The sequence below is a fragment of the Megalops cyprinoides genome, chromosome 2, assembly GCF_013368585.1.
Source record: "Megalops cyprinoides isolate fMegCyp1 chromosome 2, fMegCyp1.pri, whole genome shotgun sequence".
In the NCBI taxonomy this organism is placed as follows: Eukaryota; Metazoa; Chordata; class Actinopteri; order Elopiformes; family Megalopidae; genus Megalops; species Megalops cyprinoides.
In genome coordinates, this window is record NC_050584.1 from 39,999,034 (window position 1) to 40,022,760 (window position 23,727).

Consider the following 23,727-nt stretch of genomic DNA (forward strand, 5'->3'; position numbering starts at 1 on the left):
TAGAGATTATATAAAACAACATATAGCCACTAGATAAAAATGAGCTATGGTGTCTACTGGTGAGTAAGAGACTGGGTATACAGGAGAGAAATGCAAAGACAGATGGAGGTGGTCACATCGGCCATACACACACTCCATCTCGCCTCCCTCAGGCTGAACAGCCCCTGCTCTCTCCTCGCTCTCTGCTCACGGCAACATATTCACAAACAATGTACAATTTAGTCATCTCTCTTGTACTGCGGCCACGGAGAGGTTTCTGTGGATGAAAGAAGCAATAAACCCAATGAGCAACAAGGCACGGATCAATTCCATTCTGATATCAGCATGTCTTTCACGTCAAAAGGTGAAAATATGGAGGTAAGATCTGCTAAGTAACTGAGACTGCAGGACCTGATTAATATTTTGCCGTAACAGGGATGGGATGGTAAAAAAAATGGCAGTTCTTTTAATATTAATAAAGGTAACGTTCTGGATTTCAAAAGATGGGCGAATGCTAAAATCACAGGCTTGACTCTGGATTTGAGGGAGATCCTGCATATTTCAATGATGCAATGTGTCTTACGATGTAAGTATTGCACATCAATAATAAAGTTGCACTCAGTTCTACAATACCACAGAGGAGGGAACAGGGCCATACCATCGCTCAGGTGTGTCCTTGGTGTCCAGTGTGTGTAGCTGGGTATCAGGAGGCCTCTCTGTCTCGCCGCCCCCCTCCCCCACCAGTTCAAACTGCTCCTCTTCCTCTGGGGGGAAGGGTTCAGCCTCTGTGTCATACTCGTAGGAGTAGTAGGACACTTCCGCCAGAGAGCCCGGTTCCTCCTCACCTGGACCAGCAGGGGGCAGAGTGTCAGCATGCCTCAGTGTACATCAACCCAAAAACCTTCCTTTCACGCATTTACCATACAGCATGGCTGTCCGTGCTTGGAGTGCACTAAACTGACCTGTAGGGGTCACTCTATCCTTACAAATTCAGCCAAGCCATGTGAAGCGCACTTCCATATTGATCGCTCTAGCTACAAATGTTTTTCATGTTATTTTCATAATACACTCTGATAATGCTTTGCTGAATTCACATGTAGTAACACACAAATACTACGTAACTGTAGAAATGAAAAGGACAAATTAACAGCAGTGTAAATATTTTGAATGGAAGAACAGTACTGTTGTGCCTACAAAAATATTTTCAAAACTGCCATTTTTGACATACCTAAATTATTAGTCAAAATAATTACCCTAGTGTTAGTAAGCTAGATATAATAAATCATAAAAGCACACACATTCATTTTGTTTACTCTACTACTGTATAATATCAGCTCATACATAAAGTTATGTAGATGTGAAAGTGTGCTCGCCATGTTGTGCTTTCAACAGTTTTCCTGTGGCAAGCCATTGTGAACTGTGGAGCTTCATTCTTTGTACTGAAGAGACCTTTTGACTGAGTGAAGCCCTATTAAAAGCTACTGTGAGCTGCAGGGTGGGAACAAGTCGACACAGGCAGCACCACATCAAACACACAGTCCAAGCAGGCCTTCTGCATGACTGCAGCATGTTCCTCTAAGTGTCCTCTCCCACAGCCCGCGCGCACACACACACACACGCACACACACACATACACACATACACCTCCTGTAGCGCTATAGATGTTTTTTTACACAAAAAAGTTTTGCTATTGCAGACTTCAAATGTTCAGAAAATTAAACAGCTTAATATGACTGAACCTCTTTAAGCAAACCTGTCTTTACAATGTTGTGAAAGCTCTGTAATTTCAGACACTTAAACAGACTGCTCCAAAAATAAAAAGTCATTCTGAAATCTCAGTAGACTGATGATAAGAGTTCCACAGTTATTTACAAATCTGAACTTGTGCTCAAGCACGCTATAGTGATTATATGTTGGACTCAAGCCCCCACTCCACCTAAGCCAGAGAGAGCTCTGCTCCACTGTCTCCAGCAGACAGGGGCATGTCCCAACAACCCCACAGCAGACTGTGTAATCAGGCCTGGAAGAGCTTTCAAAAGGAGAGGGGGAATGGGGGGTTGGGGGTCCTTTCATGTGCATTTTCACCCCATCTGCATTGCTGATAGACTTTTATTCTGGCCTTTTGTGCCTGCCTATCAAAATCAATAAACAATGGCAGATGAAGATGGTTGATCAGATATTGTTTTCGAGAATTTTCACGTCTGGATAATTTGATGTCAACTTAACTTTACCACTTTATATCAGTGTACTATGTGTACCTCTGACTAAATGCCCAGTTACAGACACGTGGCACATCAAATACAGTCTTTGTATGTGTAAAAAGAAGTATGCAGGACACTGGTAGGTCAGACCCCTATATCAGGCTGGTAGACACAATATACCTGTAGAACAGAAAGAGCAACAATTCAGGGTTATTGCAGCCCCTCACACGTCTCCACACGTCAAAGCAAACTCCTATCAAAAGTGATACGCTTGAACTATCCAGCACCTGCCGTTGGCTGTTGTACAAGCTCTTGCAGCTGTGGAGAAAGGCTCGCCACGGTGTGTGGAAAAGTTTGTCTGTGGGCAAGCCTGTGTGTGTGTGTGTGTGTGTGTGTGTGTGTGTGTGTGTGTGTGTCATACCTGTCTGCACGGGCACTGTGTCCTGCTCCTGCTCTCCCTCCTTCACCGGCTCCCGCTCCTCAGTGGCCACCTCCACTGAGCAGAGGAACCAAAAACACACAGATAAGCACAGCTCCAAACCCCCGGCACAGACAAACCCTCCCTAAACCTTCAAAACGACTGGCTGCAACTAGCTGAGATGGCACCTGTTTTCACACAAGCGCTCAGACGGCGTGTTGGGAGCAGAGAGAGCGCTTCCGCGGGGGCTCCGTTTGCTTTGTTGAGCTGTTACGTAAAGGGCGAGGGAGGACGTGTTCCGAAATCAACGTAAACAAACAAACAAAAACGGGAAGATCTTAACACCGGCCTTTTTCCCCTTTTAAAGCTGCCATATCAAACGCTTGGCAAGGACAGCGTATTTTCTGCAACACATGTTTTGCTTTTGCGTTTCCCCCAATCCGTTCAGTAACAAGAAGGCCTCTTTGTTGTTGGTCTGTGCATCGGAAAGGAATGTGACAGGGTTTTCAAAGGCCCGGACAAAAGCACTCTGTCATTTGGGGTGCCCTGTAATATAGCAGCGCGGGACTGAGGGAGGAGGCTGGGGGGTCGGCTGCTTCTCGCTAACTTCCTCTGGCAATCAGGCCGCACCTGAACAGCTGTTTCCACACGGCCGCACACACCTTGCTCTTTCTTCTTCGCTGCTCGGGGAAGGGAGATTGATCTTCTCGTGCTGAGCCTGTCTGGACACATTCGCCACGGTGCTAATTGCTAAGTACTGACAGCCACATCCAGCACGCTGGCCATCCCTAACTGCGCGCACCGCCCCACGCCTTCCTCCCTCCGGCCGCATCGGTAGCTCTCGCACTGCTCTGACACCATGTCCTCTCCCTTTTAACCCCTTGAGATCCAGGCTCAGAGACGCAGAGTCTTGAGAGTGTCACAACCTCGGACAGTGAAGTCTGAAGACAGTTGTGAGGGATATGTGTGTTGCAGTGACCTAAATACTCAAGCTTCATGGATGTCTACCCAATATCATCTCAAAGGAAAGAGTATGCTGAAAATATTTAAGGGAAACCCCTTGGTTGTGTGATATCATGCTATGCCACAGGAAATGGTTTTTGTGGTCAGAACTTGTCATTACAGCAAAGTTGGTTTGTATCAAGGCCAGGTCAAGCCAGACACCAAATTTCTATTAGTTGTTTTTTGGCTGCCTGATAACAAATGTAATGATAAAAATGCCATGACCCAAATGCTGCAGAGTAGGTATCTACACACATGTACCACAAATTGAATTTCAAATCTTTTCCCAAAAGTATTAATAACTCTGCCTAATTAGGTATTAGATCTTCATTTTAGTGATTAATTTTGCTGTATGACATGTGCATAGGTTTTGGCAGTGCTTCATTTACACAACATGGTCCTGACAGATTGAGAGAGCAGTCTATATCCAGACGTGGTGCTAGCAGAAAGTAGCCAATCCATTACTGCACAAAGAAACGTGAACAGAAACTTTGCTCTGTGCAACCGGAGCGTAGAGTCATATGAATGAAGCAGCAGCGCTGGCAGTAAAATTACACCAACATGAGCACTACTAGCAGCGTGAGTCAAAGCATTAGTCAGCGCTGTAATCGGTAGCTGTAGTAGTTGCAGATGTAGCGAGCTGAAAGCCAGCAGCAGCAGCAGCAGCAGCAGTGTGAGTGGCGGCAGCGGCGGTGGACCTGCTGCGCGCGGAGACGCGGGACGTACTCTGCGGGCACTGGGCCATGGGCACTTGCTCGATGCGGGTTCCGTTCCGGCAGGCGGCCACCTCCATCTGGCACTGGTTCTGGTAGAGCTGCCCGTCGGACCCGCACACCGGCTCGCCGTCGTAGCCGCAGTCCCGGTAGCAGGTGCAGCGCTCAAACTGCTCCTCCTCCAGGCAGCCGAAGACGTTGTTGCACTGGCTCCCCTGCACAAAGCCTGGGCAGGGACAGAATAACTTAGACTACTGGATGCATGACCACTCCCTATTGTACTTATAGACGCATTCCAGGTGCCGGTTCCCATAACGCATTTAGGGCATTGGTATTATAACCCTGAAGGAGTTGTATTCAGTTGTATTTGTTGTATTTTATTCCTGGGCCTGCCAATGAACTGCCCAAACCCAGCACACTGTGTTTCTGCACAGCGGGTGTGCGGGGGACCTGCACAGCAGTGGGAATGGCGCTCTAGAGACCCCGCACTACAGGCCGCCTTGACATTATGTTACAGCGACTGCCCCTCCCTCTGGGGAGTCCGGCACTGTAACAGACTGCTGCAACGCTCCCTCTCTGCGTGTGACAGGGTCAGCGAGTGAAGCAACAGACCCCCCCGGAGAGAACAGGAGACACGCATAAAACTGCGCCGGAGGCAGACGGGGAGCCAGTGTTCCAGAGAGTGCAGGGGACGCGGCCGACGGGGGAGAGAGGCATGAGCAATGTCCCAGGGCCCCGGGCACGGCCTCACACTCCAAACACGAGGGCCCCGCGCGAGCAGCCAACTGCATGGGGGTCCCGTCCTCCCAGCCAGGCCAGCAAAACACTCCGTCAACAGAGTCGGGGTCGTCAGCGGGTTGCCATGGCGATGGTGGCAAACTCGGGAGTTTGTTGTAGCAACATCAGTCCCTGCTAATGAGCGGGTGTCTCAAGGAAAAAAAAAAAAAAAAAAAAAAAGATGCACGGGGCTGCCGGAGAAAGCTAGGGCCACTGGGCATTTCTACGCCGGCCTGCCTTTCTGCTTCCTCTCTTCCCTGCACATTAATAACCAGGCAGGACAAATATTCTGAAAGCCAGAACAGTAAACGGGGCCATTTAAGGTGCTGCCCGTTGAATAACGCATCACCTGGACTTTCCTGCCGGTGATCATGAGCCGCAACGGCCCATGCTTTTAGCCACAGGTTCACAAACACAGGGGTAAGCTGGACACAGACAGTGACTGAGAGACAGCAGGGCAGACGGAGGCGGACGGGCTTACCTATCCACCGGCTGGTAGAGCTCTCCACCTCGTTGCAGGTGGTGCCGTCACACAGTTCGCGTGCCAGGGGACTGTTCTCGCTGACGTTGTAGAAACGTGTTGCCTCGAACGCTGCAGACACACACACACGCAAACACACACACCACTTTTATTATAACCCCAAAGCTCCCTCCCTACTATGCAGAGTAAAAAGTTTGCAATACTATCTGGTGTTTGGCCTCTTCATCTCTCCAACCGCTACTGTTTTATTTAAAGCCAACAGGCAAAAATGCGTGACTGACTTGAAAAGGATTATGGACTTCCCACAGTAACAAACCTATCTGTGCTAACAAAAAGGCACCAGAGGCACACCTGGTTCATAGTAGTCGTACACCTTGACCGGCACAGGTGCCGTCTTGCCCACGATGTACTCTCGCAGGGCCTGGAAGCTGACACACGTCATGCACTGACTGGGGATCTGAACAGGAGCAGAGAAATACAAAGTGCACACAGTTGACCAAACCTGCTCAGGACAGCACAGAAAACATCTCTCACAAGGCATCATGACTTCTACACTTTACGCTCGGGTTTGGCTTCCCAAGCTAAATATCTAGTGACCTCATCTTATCCAGCACCATTTTATCCTGTTGCCTTCCATTTTTCAAAATAATCATAAACCCAGATCTCATGAAGGAGATATTGTAAGAGGTGGCTGTGGCAGGAAATACATCAACAGACCTGGACCATATCATGATGTATCTATTTTCCAACACTCATCAATGTATTCAAAATGTAAAAGTAACAGGCACTTTTTGCAATTCTGCCTAGCAAGAGCACCTGATGATTTATCCTCTTGAGATACACCCACCTGTGACATCTTCTGTTTGGAATTTGGTCCTTTAATAATTTACCTTCTGCAAACCTCTTAAAAACATTAAGGGGGTGAGGTAAACACCATCAGAACACCATTTGATATTTGTACAGTGCCCCTAAAAAGGGAGTGTGTTTGAACAGGACGCTGGGTGTGGGGAGGACCCAAGGGTGTGGGGAGCACTAGACCTTTTGGGTGACTCACCTCATCAAAGTAGAAGAGGACCCTCCTGCCGTCCACCTCATACCTCTTCAGACCGACCCTCTTGTCCATCAGCAGCTAAGAGGACAATGAGAGAGGATATCCGAAATAAACAGAAACTGAGACTGGAACACAAAATTCCACAGGAGTGTAGAAAGGGTCCAGAAGAGGGGTTCCCTCTACAAGCTGAGAGCTACATTCTCATGTTGTTTTTCCAGAGCCAACGCATGCCTGACTGCTGCTGGGAAACTACGACTCTGTCGCACTACAAATCAGAGTTTAATTTCTTGCGGCTTCTCGTGGGCGCGCACTGTCGTGTCCTCTACACATGCTATGAAGGAATGAGTTAGCCCACCCTGTTGTGTTCCGCAGTTTACAGCCCCAACAAAGGAACCAGCGTGGCTTCAAATTACGCACACTATATGAAAAAGTCCAACTGAATTTGTCAGGGGCAGGTTCCAGGGCAGGGGCGGCTGGGGAGGGGGGGGGGGTGTTAATTCTTCCCAAAGGGTACTGTGGAAGGTGGCAGTCCAAAGCACAGGGGAGGTTTACGAGGTGCTCAGCACAGGCTGGCGCCACTGGGGCACAGACAGCACTGCCCGAGGTACATAACACACTGCTGAGAGGAGACTGAGAGCAAGCAAATGTGAGTGACTCTGTGATACTGTGGCAAAGAAAGAATAAAGCACAAGACAAAGAAGGAAAGTGTGTGTAAGAGAAGTACAGGAAAGAGTGTCAAAAGCCCCTAATATCTATGCAGTTCCTTTCGCTGATACATTTACTGCTGTACATGGCAAAAGAGACAATGCTTTTTAGGTTGTGCTTTTATCAGTGTGACCCAGCCGGCGCCCTCATTCCAAAACTGTTGAGACATGCGTTATTCATGTCATTGTGTGTTTCCACTGAAGTTGTTCTGTTATCAGACACTCTTGTGAGATGGAACTTTGTTTCCCAAACCAACTGGGAATCTTACTTCATGTCTCATCCCCTCCTTGACGTCTCCATGTAAATGTTTATCTAATATTTCTGCAACATTGCCATAAATAGTCCAAAATGTTTTCGCTTGTATACAATGTGCGGTAATCTGATAGAAGTCTTTGTGCCTGCTCTTTGACGGCAGAGTGAGTCGAACGTTTACTTTCCATTTCCTAATTGCATCCCCCCGTGCGCATGCACGCATGCACACGCGCACACACACGCGCGCGCGCACACACACGCGCGCACACACACACATGCGCGCACACACACACATGCACACACACACACATGCACACACACACACACACACACACACAAAGCTTTGTCAGCTGACCCACATCGCCACCCTCTAATGAAATTTCATCACGTATGAGGTCAGCCTGGAATGCAGCATGACTAACAATGTAAATCCACCTCTTAATTACAAATGCCTTTGAAAGGAGTAGCATTTCCAAGTGCCATCACTGACACTGAAAGAGAAAGAGAGACAGACAGAGAGAGCACAATTGTAACCAGGAGACGGATCTTATTACCGTAATGCGTTCACGAGCGTTGAGCAACGCTCATTATATTTCAGTTCTTGTATCACTTGAGAAATTGCCATAAATAAAAGGCAACGGCCCAACGGTTACAATGTAATCACTCAAACCAACCATCTATGAAAACAACAAGACATGACTAAATAAGCAAGTCTCCATCTCATAAACTGAGGAATGCAACTGGTCCAGGCAGTCCGGCAGCAATAAAAGAGGAGGCCAGTGGAGATGGCTTTGTAAACCGAGCTTGTTAGCAGTTACACCACAGGTCAGGATTGACACGGTGAAGACTCTGGGAGTGGCGGGCAAGCGTGCAGCTCCCAGGTAGGGAGCGCTTTATGAGGGTGGATGACAGGGGGAGTGGGGCCCGTAATTCTGTGGTAATGAGGAGCCGGCGGTTGACGAGGGACCAGGGAGGCGACCTAAACTAACCTCTCACCCTCATTCGCTGACACGGGTCCCACTCCCCTGTCACACAGAGGGGAACAGGGGGTAAACAATCCCGACCCCCCAGTCTTCCCCGGCCCTGGCTGCCATTCCTGGCTGCCCGTGGTGTTATTGGCCCGGAGAGGGTCTGCACTCCCCCGGCACACAGGAGCCCCAGTAATGACACTGGAGTAGGACTGGCCCTGTTCCAGACGTGTTCTATAAATACAACAATAAGTAGGCCTTTCAATATTGTTTACCAAAGCACGCCAGTGCACGTGCACAAGCGTGCATGCACACACACACACACACACACACACACAGGCAACCACTGCTTTCAAGTGTGTGACCAGACTCAAACAACAAACACTATTTCAGCAGTCGCCATGAGGCTTACGCTCAGTCCAAAACATAAAACGTATTGCAAACGACACAAAGATCGGCGAGGTTTTCCTCTGACAGGGCAAATTAGATTTTTATATGCAATCTCCAGATGGGAGTTTTCAGGGTGGTGCTGAGTGACAGCGATGGGCCCTGCAGGTAATCCCCGGCACTCGTGCACCAAAGTGTCAGTAGAGAGCTCCTCGCTGCGACTGCCACACACAGCAGCAGGGGGAAAAACAACTACAAAATGTGAAGGGGGTTGGGGGGCGCAGAAAGAATAGTCCAGCCGGAAAACAGAAGGAGGCTGATAAATTCCACGACTCGCTGCCTCCTCTCAAATCGTCTCCAGATGTAAGCGATGTCTGTCTGTCTGGGAGACGCAGTAAAAGAGCGCCGGCTCCCTCTCCACAGTGGGGACAGCTTCACCTCCACCCCAAGCCGTTACTGGGACATCCTCCTCAAAACATAGGACTTGGGAGTCATTCACTCTAACCTGGGACACGGGAAGAGACCTGATCCTAGGAACTCCTCGCGATCTTGTTCTGTCATGGTGTCGGCTGTAACATCTTAACCATATGTTTGTTTGCGTCCTTGGGAGTTTGTCTGTGGGAGTGTGTGAAATTGTGTGTGTGTGTGTTGGCAGTGTACTGTCCTACCTTCTCCAAGCTTTCCACATCAGCACAGAACCCTGAGAGCAGAGGGACCTCCAGGACGGCCATGTTGGAGGAGCCGGAGTGCAGCCACCTGAGGACACAGGAGAGGGAGAGTTCACTCAGCGTGGAACAGCCTGGGCTTGGGACAGAGAGACAACTGAACAACATAAGTTAATCCACAAATACCTCTACTCTCCCAGTGGCTAATTTGCACTGGCCTCAGCCTAAGGAATTCTGGAATTTCTGCTGCAGACACATACTTACAGTCCCCCCCCCAAATGAACTGTAACGGACAAAGTTGCACCTGAGTGGCCAACAGATGTGGTCAGAGCCTTTGGCCCCGGTCGTGGAAGGATGTGAGCACAGCCAAGAATGAGGTCCACAGGCTAACACACTCAACACAGCCCTCTCACCTGACGCGCTCTATGGTGCACTCAGTCTCCTAACCGGGAAACCTCCTACCCCCGGCCCACTCACCTGGCACAGGCCTCCAGCGTGACGCGGTAGTCCAGGTGGTCCTGGTGGGCCGCGGGGTCCTCGTCATCTGTGGGCGCCCTGCGCTTGCGGTTCAGCTCGGAGCGGTTGTCGGCGCGGGAGCGGGAGCGAGCGGCAGAGGGGCGCGAGGCAGGGGAGGGGTGTCGATCTGGGCGGGGCTCCTTCAGGTCCACTGTAAGCTGGAAGGCGGGTTTGGCCACTGGGTCAGGCACGTTGTAGGACACGTCAATCTGGAGACGGACACACCCCCGCATGTCAATTACATTCGGCTTATTCGGTTTCTGGAAGTTCCTGATCTGTTTACAAATTCGCAGACTGACTTTCAACAACACAGCAACAACTTCATCTTTACCTCAGTCTACTTTACGTAATGTTGAGTAGCAGAGTCTACTTCATGCAGTATTGAGCAGTACAGTCTACTTCATGTAATATTAAGTAGTACAGTCTACTTTATGTAGCGGTAAGGTGTACAGCCCTCCTTATGTAACATTGAATGGTACCATCTACTTTTTGCACAGGGAGGTAACCTATCCTATCCTCAGCAGGATAATGTATTAGAGTCCCATGGGATGTTGCTATTACTCCATCTTTGGACAGCTTTCTACAGACCATCCAAATATCCCTTACCTCACCCAAACAATAGTGACAACAAATACATGCTCTTTTGATAATCACAATCAAAATACCAAATGTTCGATTCAATGAACAAAATACAATCAAATACCTGGGGCTGCTCCTAGAAAATGATCTCTTTACTCACAGATACTAATTAGCTGGAGCTACAGATAGGCCTAATGCATTGTTGATCCTAATTTACCCCACACTTGAGATACTCCTTCTGAGCAACAGTTGCGTTTTCTGGGGTTAATATTGCATGAGATAGATAGAGGCACCTGAAATTCCGCCCCTCTAGACACACACACACACACACACACACACACACAAGCACGAGTGTGAGCACGCGCGTGCACAGACAAGGACGCATGTACACACACATGTGCACTTACACGCATGTACACACACACGCATGTATACACACACACACACAGACCACAAGTGTTTTCTGCCTTTCATCTGCCGCCCCAGCCACCTCATTCCAGGCCCAGGTGCCACAGGCCCCAGGCAGCGTCAGGGTGTTGATGAGTGCAGTGTGAGGGAGAGGCTGTGCAGACGCAGGGTGCTGCCCCAGGCAAACCTTTACACCCCACCCCCCCACCCCCCCCCACAGCTCCCTGATACTACTCCTCTTTCAGCCACTCTCTTCATCAGAAAGCCATTCGCTGCTGTCAAGTTCAACTGAACTTCCACATCTCACCTCTACTCTCAGTCTCTCCTTGCTCGAGCCTTATAAACACCTCAGCTGAAGACTTCCTGTTAACATCCTGAATGAGCCCAAGCTGCATTACTCTTAAGACTGTGCAGCTGCTTGCTGGATTCATCTGTCCACATGGGAACAGAAAATTCACATTTACATGCGCATTTCTAGTAGAAATAAGGCTAAAACAGCTTAAGTCAATGCCAATTATGGTGAAATAGTTCTAAAGCTTATGACCCACAACAGCCTACAGAAAGTGTACATTATTCTGCAGATATGTGGCTTTTTTCACGGGTCCATGACTATGTCATGTTCATTCTGATAGGTATTTGGTCTTAAAGGGTTAAGCTTAACAGATTCTGTCAGAACATTCTGTTCTGGATCAGGAAGCGGAGGAAACTCACTCTGCAGTTGTTTGTGTGCCCCGGCTTGAAAGGGCCTTTTGTTTTTAGTGACAAGGTACAGGAAAACAAAGCATCCCCATCCAGGGGGTCAACGTAATTGGAAATGAGCAAACCCTGCGGTGCAATTGCCTAAGTTCTACCAGATCACGCTAATTTGGGAGGATGCAACGTGCGGGAGCCAAAGGCACAGGAACAGCCGTTTGCTTTCCCGCCGAGGGGCTGGCAGCGCAGGTGAGCGCGGGTGTGCGGCGCGGAGCAGATGGACGCTGTGGCACACAGAGGGCCTCGCCGTACCTGCATGAGGCAGCAGCCCTCGCCCTTCGCGCTGACGAACAATCCGGTCGGGATGCTGGGAATCTGAGAGAGTGGGGGGAGGGAGAGAGTCAGAGAGAGAGAGAAAGAGAGAGAGACAGAGAGAGGGATTCTGAATTGCATTCATGCTGCAGGCTCATAGGAAGACACGCATACTCTGGCAACATCCCAGAGCAACTAAATTACACACAATTAAACTGACACAGCTAATTATCAGGGAGAATTACAGGCATGGCGGAGGCTCACCCAGGGTACAAAAGTTCAAGCCCTCACCTGAAACCGTCTCTCTCTCCCTGAGTGACATGCAGTGCTGTGCAAAGAGAGTGTGTGCGGGGAAACTGTCACACACAGACTGCTGCTGAAGAGGAAGCACACTGCTAGCAATCAGTGTCCTCGTTCAGATGCTCTGGCTGTCAGTGTGTAATAGGAGCGGCCTGTAAATCTCACTGACATGCTGCGAGATCAAGAGGGCATCAGGAAAGAGAGCGCACCAGCATGAACGCAAGTCCAAACATGCTCCGCAGGTCTGACTGTTCAGACGAAATGATCCGAAGCCAGCAATGCATTTCTTGGGCAGTATGACACCATAGTTGCAGTGCATGTCCAGTGTGCACTGCTGAAAGGGGGGGCTGGTGTGAAAGGTCGACAGCTTTTAAAAAAAAAAAGTATTTGCTTCCAGTTGGGGAAGGTTAATCAGGTTCTGCAGGATGAGTTCATTCACTCTCATCCTGTGGTGTTTCTTGATGTACAATGAAGTCAACTGAACGATTAAATCTACAGTGAGGCGTTTTTTGAAAACGTATAACATTGATCATTATCACGTATCTTACACCGCATTCAATCACTTACCAAAAAAAATACGGTATCATAATAACCTTTACACAAATGCACTGTTGGCCCCTCGCCGAAGCCCACAGACTTTACATAGGCAGGGTGCAGTGTGAGCATTTATCCAGCAGGGGTCCCTAGACACTTTTACAGAGCCCTTACCACAGCACTCTGTAGGATCTTTTTGTTGTCCCTGTTGAGCTCGAACGTCTCCTGGAAGTCTAGGTTGGTAGAGGCCAGAGATATGGTGAGGTTCACCCCTCCAACGTAGGACAGAATGGCGTACTCCGACAAGGCCTGCAGCGCCACACATGTGTCCTGTGACAAACAGAAAAGAGCGGACAAATGAAATGACTTGCTCAACATTTGCTTTAATATTTCAGACGATACCAGTAACACATAGATTATGTACAACAGTTTGTGAAAATGTTGATTTCTGTCAGCTATGCAAGCAGCGACATCACATTCAAATATGAATGCCATTGCAGCTGATGATGGGGAAGGTGGCACTGTGCACTGTGTACACAGAGAATGAAGGCTGGGGGCACCTGAGTGGAGGAGAAGCCGCCAAGAGCGTTCCTCTGCTGGGAGAGCCACTTGACCACGGGCAGCGCGGAGGCTACATCTCCCAGCAGCGTGTAGGTCAGCAGACCGTAGGCCGTCATCTCCACCTCCGCAGATACCACTGGGACAGAGAGGAGCACATTCAGACGCTGTCACTGCAGATCCCACACCTTTAAACTCCCTTTGCTATCAGCAACACCTGACACCTGGTCACAATGCTGAGGACACCAAGTCACATCAGAGTGAGACAGCACAACTAACAAAGAATTAAAAATGTAAAACTGGGGGGTTTGCACTTTTGAACTAAATCATTAAGATTTTTTATTGACACAGAATTTAACTGCTAGTAAAAGCACTTTTATTGAAAAGAAGCAGGGAGGGGACCAATGGGTTGACTGTAGCACTGCTACATGGGTTATAATGGAACGGAACGGCATGCGGTACCTGACTGCGACAGCCCGTCGCTGAAGCCCATGAAGGTGTCCTCATCTGTCACCGTACTTCCTGTTAGACTCCAGTGGGTGAAGCCGTCTGGACGGAGGGGAGACACAGACAAAACATGAAGTACACACACAGGAAAAGACCACGAGAGAGCTCACCAACAGCACAATCCTCTGCAAAAGTGGACGGCCATCCAAATACGCATGACAAGTTAGGAAAAGATAATGCGTGCTTAATATCCACTGGGGAGCACTGTAATTGGGAAGCAGGCATCGGTGTATCTACAGTGTTTCACACGTTATAAATTTCAATTTTAATTTCACTCCAATATTGGGTGCTGAAGATGCATCTCTGAGGTACCCTGTGTGATAGCCATGTGATTGAGGCGCCGCAGGGCCAAGGGGGCGTAGGGACTGCGCAGGAGGGCCAGGGCATACGCAGACAGGGCGGTGGTGTAGGGGTCATCTGCCGAATATGTGTTGCTCTCAAGGAAGCCCTTGGCCTTGGCCACTGCCATCTTCTCCTCCTGTCAGGGAGGCAACACACACACAGCACCACCCTATCAGCAAACACTGACCGCATGAAACACCATGGCTCAACACTGACACATTGTAAAGAACCAAGAGGACCTACACCAGATCTTTGGCAACTTGGACATTCTCAGAGACAGAGTAACACTTTACATGAAGCTAAAGTCTTCATGAGGACTATTTATAAAACCTACGCCAATCAATACAGGCTATCATAGTGCAGCCTGCTTCCATCTAACTATGACAAACCATATCATTACGTGATGTCACTTCGGACATGGATGGTGACACAGCACACTTAGTTATAAACCCTACAGAGAAATTGTCAGTGATTACAGTATATTTGTGAATGGTGAGATGTCGATGAGACTTTGAAGCCCAGTGTAAACCTTCCATCACCTTCAAGCAAAAAGTTTCTGTACAGTATAAGAGAAGTTTACAGTGTGGAACAAATAGTCTGGTCTAGTGAGCTGGGATACAGCAGGTGAGCAAGCAAAGTAACTCGGAAAGACTGGGGCAAAACCCACTTGCACAACCACTACTCATTTTGTTAACTACTCACATGCTTCAGCAACACTTGCGTAAAGTGTCAGAATTTCAGAAACGCAAGAGGTACTCTACACATTTATGTCTTTTGTATCATGCTAAACTAAGTCTGTACTAGACTTACACCAGCTTAGTCCTACTCCCAACTGTCACCCAAACACCTACACTTTTCCCACACGCTCATCACAATGTTAATAAACTTTCCTGCAGCAAGTCAAAGTATAGCCTTTCATCTTTTCCAGATGTACTCCTTTTCCAGGTACCTGAATGATACAAATGGAAAAACCTCACTTTGATCTGAACAGTCTTGTAATTTAGTAAAGTTTGAACTTTGGGGAAAAAGCTGTACTTTGATGTGAGAGATACTTTTTCATTTTGTGTCCTTTTGAGTGGTAAAGCTCGTGGAAGGAGTTCTAGTGAGGAAGAACACAACCGTACACAACTTATATATTATTTATGCTGTGATGAAATGAATGGCTGATACAATGACATGCATTGTAATGGTATGACTTTTCATGTTATAAGTACCTTTTACAGGTCTCTTTTGCCTTCTGTCAAACTTTTCCCATGAGTGACAACCCACAAATATTACATTGGTTTGCTTACTTGCACATGATACAATGTTACAGGACAGAAACTAGCTCACAAATACATTAGGAAAAATGAGCGCTTGGCCTGAGTCATGAGACTGTATTAAATGACAACAACAACAATTAAATGTTCCAGGCTGTCAACCTGTCAGATTTTTTTCTAAAGATATACAATCAATACGGAAGCTCTGGGGAGATGGGGGGAAAAAAAATTCATAAAATTTCACAAACAAGAATGCAGACAAGGTGTACCTTTCACAGGCTGGACTGTCTCTGCTTGTCTTCAATATAAATCTTTTGATATAGCTGGCAAGATGAGCTATTAGATTACTATCAATGCAGCATAATAAAATGTTGACAAAAGGCCAGAACATCCATCTGCAGTAGTAATGAGAATGTAGGGATTGTGAGCGTAAGTGCTGAATTTATGACACCTAATGCTCCTGCATGGTCTGTACAAATCAGCCCTGTGAAGTGAGAGGTGGAAGGCCAAAACCAGAGGGCACTAAGGACGGAGGACTGCTTTAAATGCTGAGGTCTGTCATTTGGGCCCACTGAAAATGAAGGGGCTTCTGGGAGAGGCTGACAGGGCATTGGTTTACCTCCGTGGATATTCCAGTCTCCAGGAGAGCAGCTACCACATACGCAGTCAAGGATATCTTTCCATGGATCCCTCCCTTCAAAGGAACAGAAAGGTCAGTCTTCCCTACCGGCATCGTACACGCCTACAAATTCACTGCTGTGCTAACAGCTGTTTTCTGAATGTTACTTTAAATTCTGCACTTCACTTCTGTATTACATCTTCAAAACTTTCTTTGCAGGGCATATATTATAACCTCATACTGCAGGAGTTAGAGACATCAGTCAGATTAACTGGCAATTCACACACAGCCACCCTGTTCATTTGCCTTCTGTATATCCATTTGGCCACTTTTTAACATCTCAATCCAACCTTTTACCATCTTTCTCCAGCCCCCGCTAGTGGTACCTGCAAGTCCTTATTGAGAATCCTGCCCATAGCAGGGAAGGAACCCTCCTCTCTCTGGTGGTTGATTAGCCAGGTCTTGGCTGCACGGAGCTCCTCCGGGTCAATAAAGATGAATCCACGGGACTGGGCAAACGATTTCAACACAAACGCCGTGAGCCTTATGAGAGAGAGAAAGAGAGTGTGCCTTACAGATGCACTCATAGGTTTGTTACTCCCATCAACTGAGTACCGCAGGAATATGTTTACCCCAATCCCACCACACATATTCTATCAACTCTCTGTAGTTCTCCACCAAATCATAGATCAACCTGAGTGACTTCTTTTTGCCTAACTGCAAGTGATGTCATGCCAAGGAGATTCAACAAAATCCAAAAGAAATTTGAGAGGAAGAAGAGGCACCGCGCAGGTTGCCACTTCTGGATCCAGCAGCTGTTCTCCCTCAAGAATTTGGAATTTCACGATGTCAAATCAAGTATGTTTCTGCATGCTGGAATATCCCAACAGCATTCCGAACTTATGTAAACAGAGAACCTGGGGTAACATTCCTCATTCTGACAGGCATTAGCACCCAGTCTGTCTGAACTCAAACTCACAGCAAAACACGGGAAGCAAAAAATCAGAAACAAAAGACAAGCTAAGCAACACTGACACACCCCATGGGGCTAATAAACACATTAATAATTAATGAAATAATGGCCCTCATAGAAACCTGCAGACTTTGGCAAATACAGTTTAATTACTAAATGACATGCCATTACGGCACCCTCCCCAGAGTGGGCCAGATGATGAGGCAAACTGCTTATGAAATAGAGGAAATAAATAAACAACGTTTAAATGTATGTTTGGGCTTTGCTAAAGAAGCCAGCCAAATATAAAGTGGAAAAAAAAAATCTCATAAACCACGGTATTAAATTTTCCCTCGCCAGGCCCTGGAAGTTATTTCTCCCCAGAGAAGAGGCAGCGATGGAGCCTCAAGCCTGCAGGAATTTTTATAATGTTAAGTAATATTGTGTCACCGGCTTTAACAGCCTGGCCCGTGGGAGCGGCGCTGGGAAGCGTAAAGATGATTTAGTGAGCAAGGAAATGCGGGAGACACCCCAGCTTCCTTCACCCCGGGACGCTCCGGTCCCGCACCCCCCTCTCCAAGGCTCCTCTCTCCCATCCCACCGACTCATTTGGGCTGTTGTTGTTGTTGTTTTGAAACAGCCTGTGTGCGGTGGCCATTTTTTTTTAATCCTCTGAAAAGATCTGCCTTGATTTTGGCATTGTGTCACTGCTGTAAACAGTTGTACTTCATTTACTGTAGGGACCACGTTTAATGAGTTGTGGAATAAGGCAAGTTTTCCGGCGAGAAATTCCCCGGTGAACAGTTTGTGCAGCTTTCCAATTTCCCTGGCTACCAGTTGTTTTGCAATGCATCCCAGTAATTAAAACATTTGTGTTGGGTAGCAGAGATTAATGTGAGAAGTAGCTCATTCGGAGTAAAACAGGACATTCGGAAGGAAAAGCAGTCGAGTTCAGCTCTGCGGTACAACACTCATGTAAGTGCTATGAAGGGCTCATGCCTAAGACTATTGGATCAGCATATATAGCTGTAATGAAGCACAGGACCATAAACTGTGTGTACCTGGATGTCCTTAAAGCCAGTAGGAGTCTGAAGAACACAGGTAGGTTTCACAGGACTCATGAGCTACATTTGTGCAGTCGCATCAGAGGGTGCCATGTTTGACAAAACACATTCTGCATTCCAGAGATGCACTGGTTAGGAGATGTAACAGATGTGAAGGGGTCTGCCAGTACCTCAGAACTGGCTTTCCTTATGCAGAACCCAGCTTTAACAAGACACTCAGACCCAGATCAAGTAGGTCGTCAGATGGAGATCTTTCCACTCAATGCCTAATCTAATCACCATTTTTCATGACTATTTGGCCATTTGCCAATTTGCCATTAACCCCTAACGAAATTTACAGAGTACTCACATAAGCTCCAGCTAGGTTTACCCCTTTAAATGCAAGTTTCTTGCCAGCATCCACATGTACTGTAACCACGCTACATACCAAAGTGTGAAGTGATTAATCAGAGAGTGGAGAGGAAGTGGCTGATGGTGCCTCAGGACTGGGTATTAAGTAGTGTGGGCTATGCAGCTTACAGCAGCATGTGGCACTCATTGGAACCAGACATGCCAGGTATGTGAGCGATGCCGGAAGAGGGGCTGCCAGGGCCTGTCTAAGGGCCCAAACAACCAGAGCTCTTGACAAATGACTCTGCTCCTTCATTGCATCTGTGCCTGTCTGGGGTGGGGGTGGGGGGGATACGGGCTGCGTGCACCAGTAATTAAGTCGATACAATTCATCTCCAAACACCCAAAGCCATTCCACCATGGGCACAATTTCCACAAGGACGCACTCACCACTCTAATGCTAGAGTCCTTGGCATTCAAGATTCAGCACTGCCGACAGACCGTCTACTTGCTGCTGTACTTGCTGTGTCATTATGCTCAATCTTTTAATTAGGGGCAGCAATTTCCTTTTCGATACATTTTTATTACCAGGGACACATTAACACAGCATTAAGGGTGTTGTTAACCTGGCAATAAATGACCTGTGGTAATGATTAACTGTGCACTAGAAACAAGAGGTGGATTGTTCTTGCTTATAAACACTTTGCTAATGGATTAATAGAGCGTTCATAGCAAGTTTACATAAGGTTCAACATCTGCGGACGCCGCGTCGCTTGCAGCTCCTAATCTAAACCAATCCTGTTACGTGGTTGCCGTTAATGTCCTCATGAATCACGTTTTCCTCTATTACAGATTGCAGATTTTTTTTTTCTTTCAATGGAACACTGTGTGATGGGTTTTTCCCAATCACAGCGAAGCAGGGGGCTAATTGCTATACACGAGAAGCACTGCTGCCCCAGTTTGCTGGCCAGCCTGCGGAGGCTCGTGAGGGAGAGGAGGTTGGGGCAGGCCCCCTGGGTACACGCACTGCGTGGTCCATTCTGCAGTCTCCCTGTGGCATGAAGGGCGCGAGGGGGGGGGGGGGGGGATGTGGGGCAGCCCTGAGCTCAGCAGAGGGCAGAGATTACGAGGCCTCCCCATGCCATGGGAGGCAAACCCTGCGCCTGTCCTTTAACAGCAAATAAATCATTCCAAGCCTCCACCGCCATGTGTCAGAGAACTAATTATGAGTTTATGTATAATACTCGGGGTTTACTTAACCTGATGTTTTACAGAGAGAGCCTCCATTAAACCTCCCCCAGCTAATAAATCGCTCAGGCACATGCTCAGCCATGAAGTCATACGGTTCCGCTTGAATATCCGAAGACAGCACGGGACCTTTCTCGCCCCGTCAGTGACAGGACTCCAAATATTATGAGATGCGTACACCCCACCCCCTCGGCAGCGTAAACAGTGAGTACACTCATAATGCAAAACCCGAGGGCTACAATGGAAACAGAAACAAACAGATGAAGTCACTGTCAAGTAGGCAAATTCATCCACATAATGGAGCAGATTAGATATGCCACAAGCACGCAGTAAAAATCCTGCCAACATATACCCATAATAGGGATGAAAGCTCAGATTCAAGGCAGGTACTGTAAATGGAGAAATTACGAGGAGACAAAGAGCTTGAGGTACACAATGTACCCTGGACTCACCACATGCTCCCAGACGAGTCCCTCTCTCCAAAAGCACTGTAGGAGCCGTCCTGGCGCTTGTAGGTCAGTTGCCTCTGGTACCCTGGCAAAGAGAGGCGGAGTGGAATCAGAGTGCTCGCATGGCTTTTTATCACATTTTCTTACCATTTTTTTTTAACCACGGTACTCCATGGCACCATGCAAATGGAGTGAAGTCACATCACATTGGTAGCAGAGCACTCCGACTCTTAAGAGTAAGGCCATCTACTTCCCAGACTGGGAAGTTTCTTTAGCCTGGTAGCAGGCCGCTGGGTTAGCACCTTGTAGTAGGTAGTCAGTGGCCTCAGCCTCCACCTCGGGGCTGAGCTGGCGAGTCTTCTGCAGGTACTTGAGCACAAAGACGTTGGGGGCAAAGTGGATCATGTTCTGCTCCCCGCAGCCGAAGGGGAGCCGCAGCAGGTTGTCCAGGTTGTTGAGAGTGGGGCCCATCACATCCCCTGAGGACAGCAGAAAAAGGTCAACAGCTATACTCAGCTCTTTTGCAGTCTAACACCATCCAATCCAATGCATTTCAGAGAAATCACTTATCATAGTTACATTATTCAATGTCCATCATTTTGCACTGCTTGAAAAGGATCGAAAATCCTAGTCAAATATATCTTCTCTTTTGTAAATATACATGTTTACACTGCTAAAAAGGATACGGGCGATTGAAACCCAAAAAATATACTGCCAACGAGCCTCTTTGGTTGAGCAGGACACAGTGGGAGGAAAACCCACTGTGAGTAACAAAGCTGCATGTAAACATACTGGGAACGAACTGAAAAGCACATCTTTCTTGGAACTCCTGCATTTTTGCTTTTTTTTTTTGCAACAGCAACAAACGAACAACTGGTCAAACCAGGGCACTGCATCTTAAGATGAATTACAACACTGGAAAAAACGTATCCCACAGGTGATAAATAACAGCGGTCAGCTGGATTTGCCAGTCAGCTTAATCGGTGAATCTGAAGACCCACCTATTTAGACTGCATCTTGGTTCCATCTCAATCACCAATCGGTAACACCTGCTACTTATATTATTTGCTGTTTATTTTATGTGTAGTATCACGATGTGTTTTGGACTCTGTGATCCAGTGACTGGGTTGTATGGTAGTATACTTGGCTGCCCTTGTCTAGTCAGGTTGCACAAGTTAACTTGTGGTAGGACCCGAATCGTGTTATGCTCACACTCGCTGGCCAGGGATTGTTGTTAGCCTGGTCTGAAACTGTTGCTCATTCAACTTAAACAGATACACTTTCTTTTGTGCTAGAAGTTGCTCTGTATAAGAGTGTCTGCTAAATGAATGTAAAGTAATGTAATGTAATGATGGATGTATGATGTCATGGAGCCTCTCACCAATCATGGAGGCGGTGGCCCTCTCAGAGCCGGGCACCACATTGTGCGGGACGCCCAGGGTGAAGGCCTCATTGTGGTTCTCGTCGGAGTCCTCCTTACGCCAGATCTTGAACTCCCCCACAGAGCCCCAGCCAGTGGAGAAGCCAATGTGCCTCACCTGCCCGGGGAGGGGGCCGGCCCACTGCAAGATCACCGTCTCATTGGACGGCTGCAGACCATGACCCACCTGCAACAGAAATCATTGGTGGTTACTGGTCCGACAGAAGCTTCTCTTACAGTAGATGAAGGATCATAGTATCACAGATTCACAGAAAAGCCCCAGCAGCTCAGCCTGAGCAGTGGGTCAGCATTGTGGACTAACGACTTGTTTACAGGGGGGTTCCAGGTCCAGCTCTCAGCTGGAGTTCACTCACTGTGCAGTTGCTGTTCAGTGAGTGTGGTGAGCTACAGAGTGTTCCACTAAAAACAAACAGGACACAGTGAACTCCAGCAATTTCAAATCAAGATCAGGCCTCAGCCAAATGACTACATAATTATTGCATGTCACATTGAAACATGTCTTCTCTAATGCTGTAGAGAAGAAGCAACTAAGACTTATTTACAACAAAAATAAAGCACTGGAAGCAAATTAGCTTCCACTTAAAAAGCAGTTTGATCCACATTTGGTTTTACAAGCTGTGGGTGCTTATAAAAGCCAATGCCAAGAGTTGGCAACAGCAGCTCCAATCACCTTATTTCAGCCCAGACCCATTTTAGACTGAACTAATTGAAAAGTGCCCCCGTTGGTATTCACTGGTGTTTGTAATCGTATTAAACTCGAGACCACTTAAAACTAAAAATGGAATAAACTGTGCAATCAGACTCTGGGAAAAAAGCCTCTCTGGCTATCTATAATTGATTGCATCCAACAATGTTTTACATTGTTTTCTGCCATTTTATGGCTCCCTCCGGTAAATTGTGCGTGGCCAATTCAAAGTTCACGTCTCATCGCCAGCGAGGGAGCGCGATCGGCACGGATCAGTGCACGTCCTGACTGACATCACCACCCTCCCCTCCCGCGTGACCTCACAGGCGTGTCATTAAAGTGGAGCCGAGGCGCCAGAGAAGAGCGCCAGCGTTCTCCTCCGCACAGCCCCTTTGCCAGGCACAGGAGAGGGGCTTTCCTCTCCCCTGTCACTCAGGCCGCTCCGCGGTGGCCAACATCCTCAGCTCAGCCTCTCCGCAGACGCTCACCTCGAGGGCCCCGACTCACAGACACTCTCTGGTCAAAAACTGTTCTTTTCCTTCAGAAAATGCACCACTTAAGAAAATGCACCGCTTAAAAACAAAAAAGCTGCATGCTCCGGACATGCTGTATTAAACTTCGTAAACGACGTGATAACCGTGATAACCGTAAGTGGCGCACACTGTTCAGGGCCTGCATTCCATCAAAACATCATCAGCGAGGAGTCGGCTCTGCAACCCCACCCCATCTGCCCCCACCTGCACCACGCCTCCCCTCCAGCTGATCCAGAAGCTGCGGAACTCGTCCCAGGAGAGGATGCTGGGCGAGGGCGCGCTGACCACGGGCTCGCCCATCTTGCCCAGGGAGATCCAGGAGCGGGTGTTCTGCCGGCCGCCGAGCACGATCTCCAGCATCTCCACACTGTCATGCGGGCTGGGCGACAGGGCGATGTGGGCGTCGTTGTGGGTCTTCACTGCCACCTCGAAGTGCATCATGCGTGCCGGTTTCTTCACATACTGGTACTCATACTTGTTGGGCGTGGAGATGTGGATCCTCTCTGAGAATTTGAGAGGGGAGGTGTTGAACAATCAAGACCAATGTGAAAAACACGACCCATCACATTATTTATCCTGTGATGGGTCTAAAAGAAATTTGAATTGCCACTTCCCCTTAAGAGATTGTTCATGCTGTGATTAAATGGCATTTTCCAGACATCTTAACAACTCGCCACCCTATATGTAGCACAGACTTAGATATTTTGAATGAGATGAACAAGCTGATGCAGATCTGTACTGACCATTGGGGCAGAAGAAGACGCTGTAAGTGTACTCTCTGGGCAGGCCTTCAGGCTGC

At 48.0% G+C, this 23,727-nt stretch overlaps 1 protein-coding gene across 2 annotated transcripts in view; it reads right to left on the bottom strand.

Annotated features, from left to right (window-relative positions):
* cpamd8 (C3 and PZP like alpha-2-macroglobulin domain containing 8) overlaps positions 1–23,727 on the bottom strand; it is a 39,787-nt gene continuing 16,060 nt past the window's right edge. The window contains exons 23-43 of one of the 2 annotated variants that reach the window (XM_036522009.1): positions 23,672–23,723; positions 23,133–23,431; positions 21,651–21,876; positions 20,572–20,748; positions 20,273–20,354; positions 16,613–16,769; positions 16,227–16,301; positions 14,319–14,484; positions 13,962–14,048; positions 13,502–13,638; positions 13,116–13,271; positions 12,108–12,170; positions 10,077–10,324; positions 9,603–9,690; positions 6,626–6,700; positions 5,923–6,028; positions 5,572–5,682; positions 4,327–4,539; positions 2,602–2,676; positions 638–824; positions 1–256 (exon numbers count right to left, since the gene is read on the bottom strand). In XM_036522009.1, the coding sequence (XP_036377902.1) occupies position 256; positions 638–824; positions 2,602–2,676; positions 4,327–4,539; positions 5,572–5,682; positions 5,923–6,028; positions 6,626–6,700; positions 9,603–9,690; positions 10,077–10,324; positions 12,108–12,170; positions 13,116–13,271; positions 13,502–13,638; positions 13,962–14,048; positions 14,319–14,484; positions 16,227–16,301; positions 16,613–16,769; positions 20,273–20,354; positions 20,572–20,748; positions 21,651–21,876; positions 23,133–23,431; positions 23,672–23,723 (2,781 nt within the window). In that variant the 3' untranslated portion in view covers positions 1–255. The remainder of the gene's footprint in view (positions 257–637; positions 825–2,601; positions 2,677–4,326; positions 4,540–5,571; positions 5,683–5,922; positions 6,029–6,625; positions 6,701–9,602; positions 9,691–10,076; positions 10,325–12,107; positions 12,171–13,115; positions 13,272–13,501; positions 13,639–13,961; positions 14,049–14,318; positions 14,485–16,226; positions 16,302–16,612; positions 16,770–20,272; positions 20,355–20,571; positions 20,749–21,650; positions 21,877–23,132; positions 23,432–23,671; positions 23,724–23,727) is intronic. The other variant, XM_036522010.1, reaches the window with a different exon arrangement.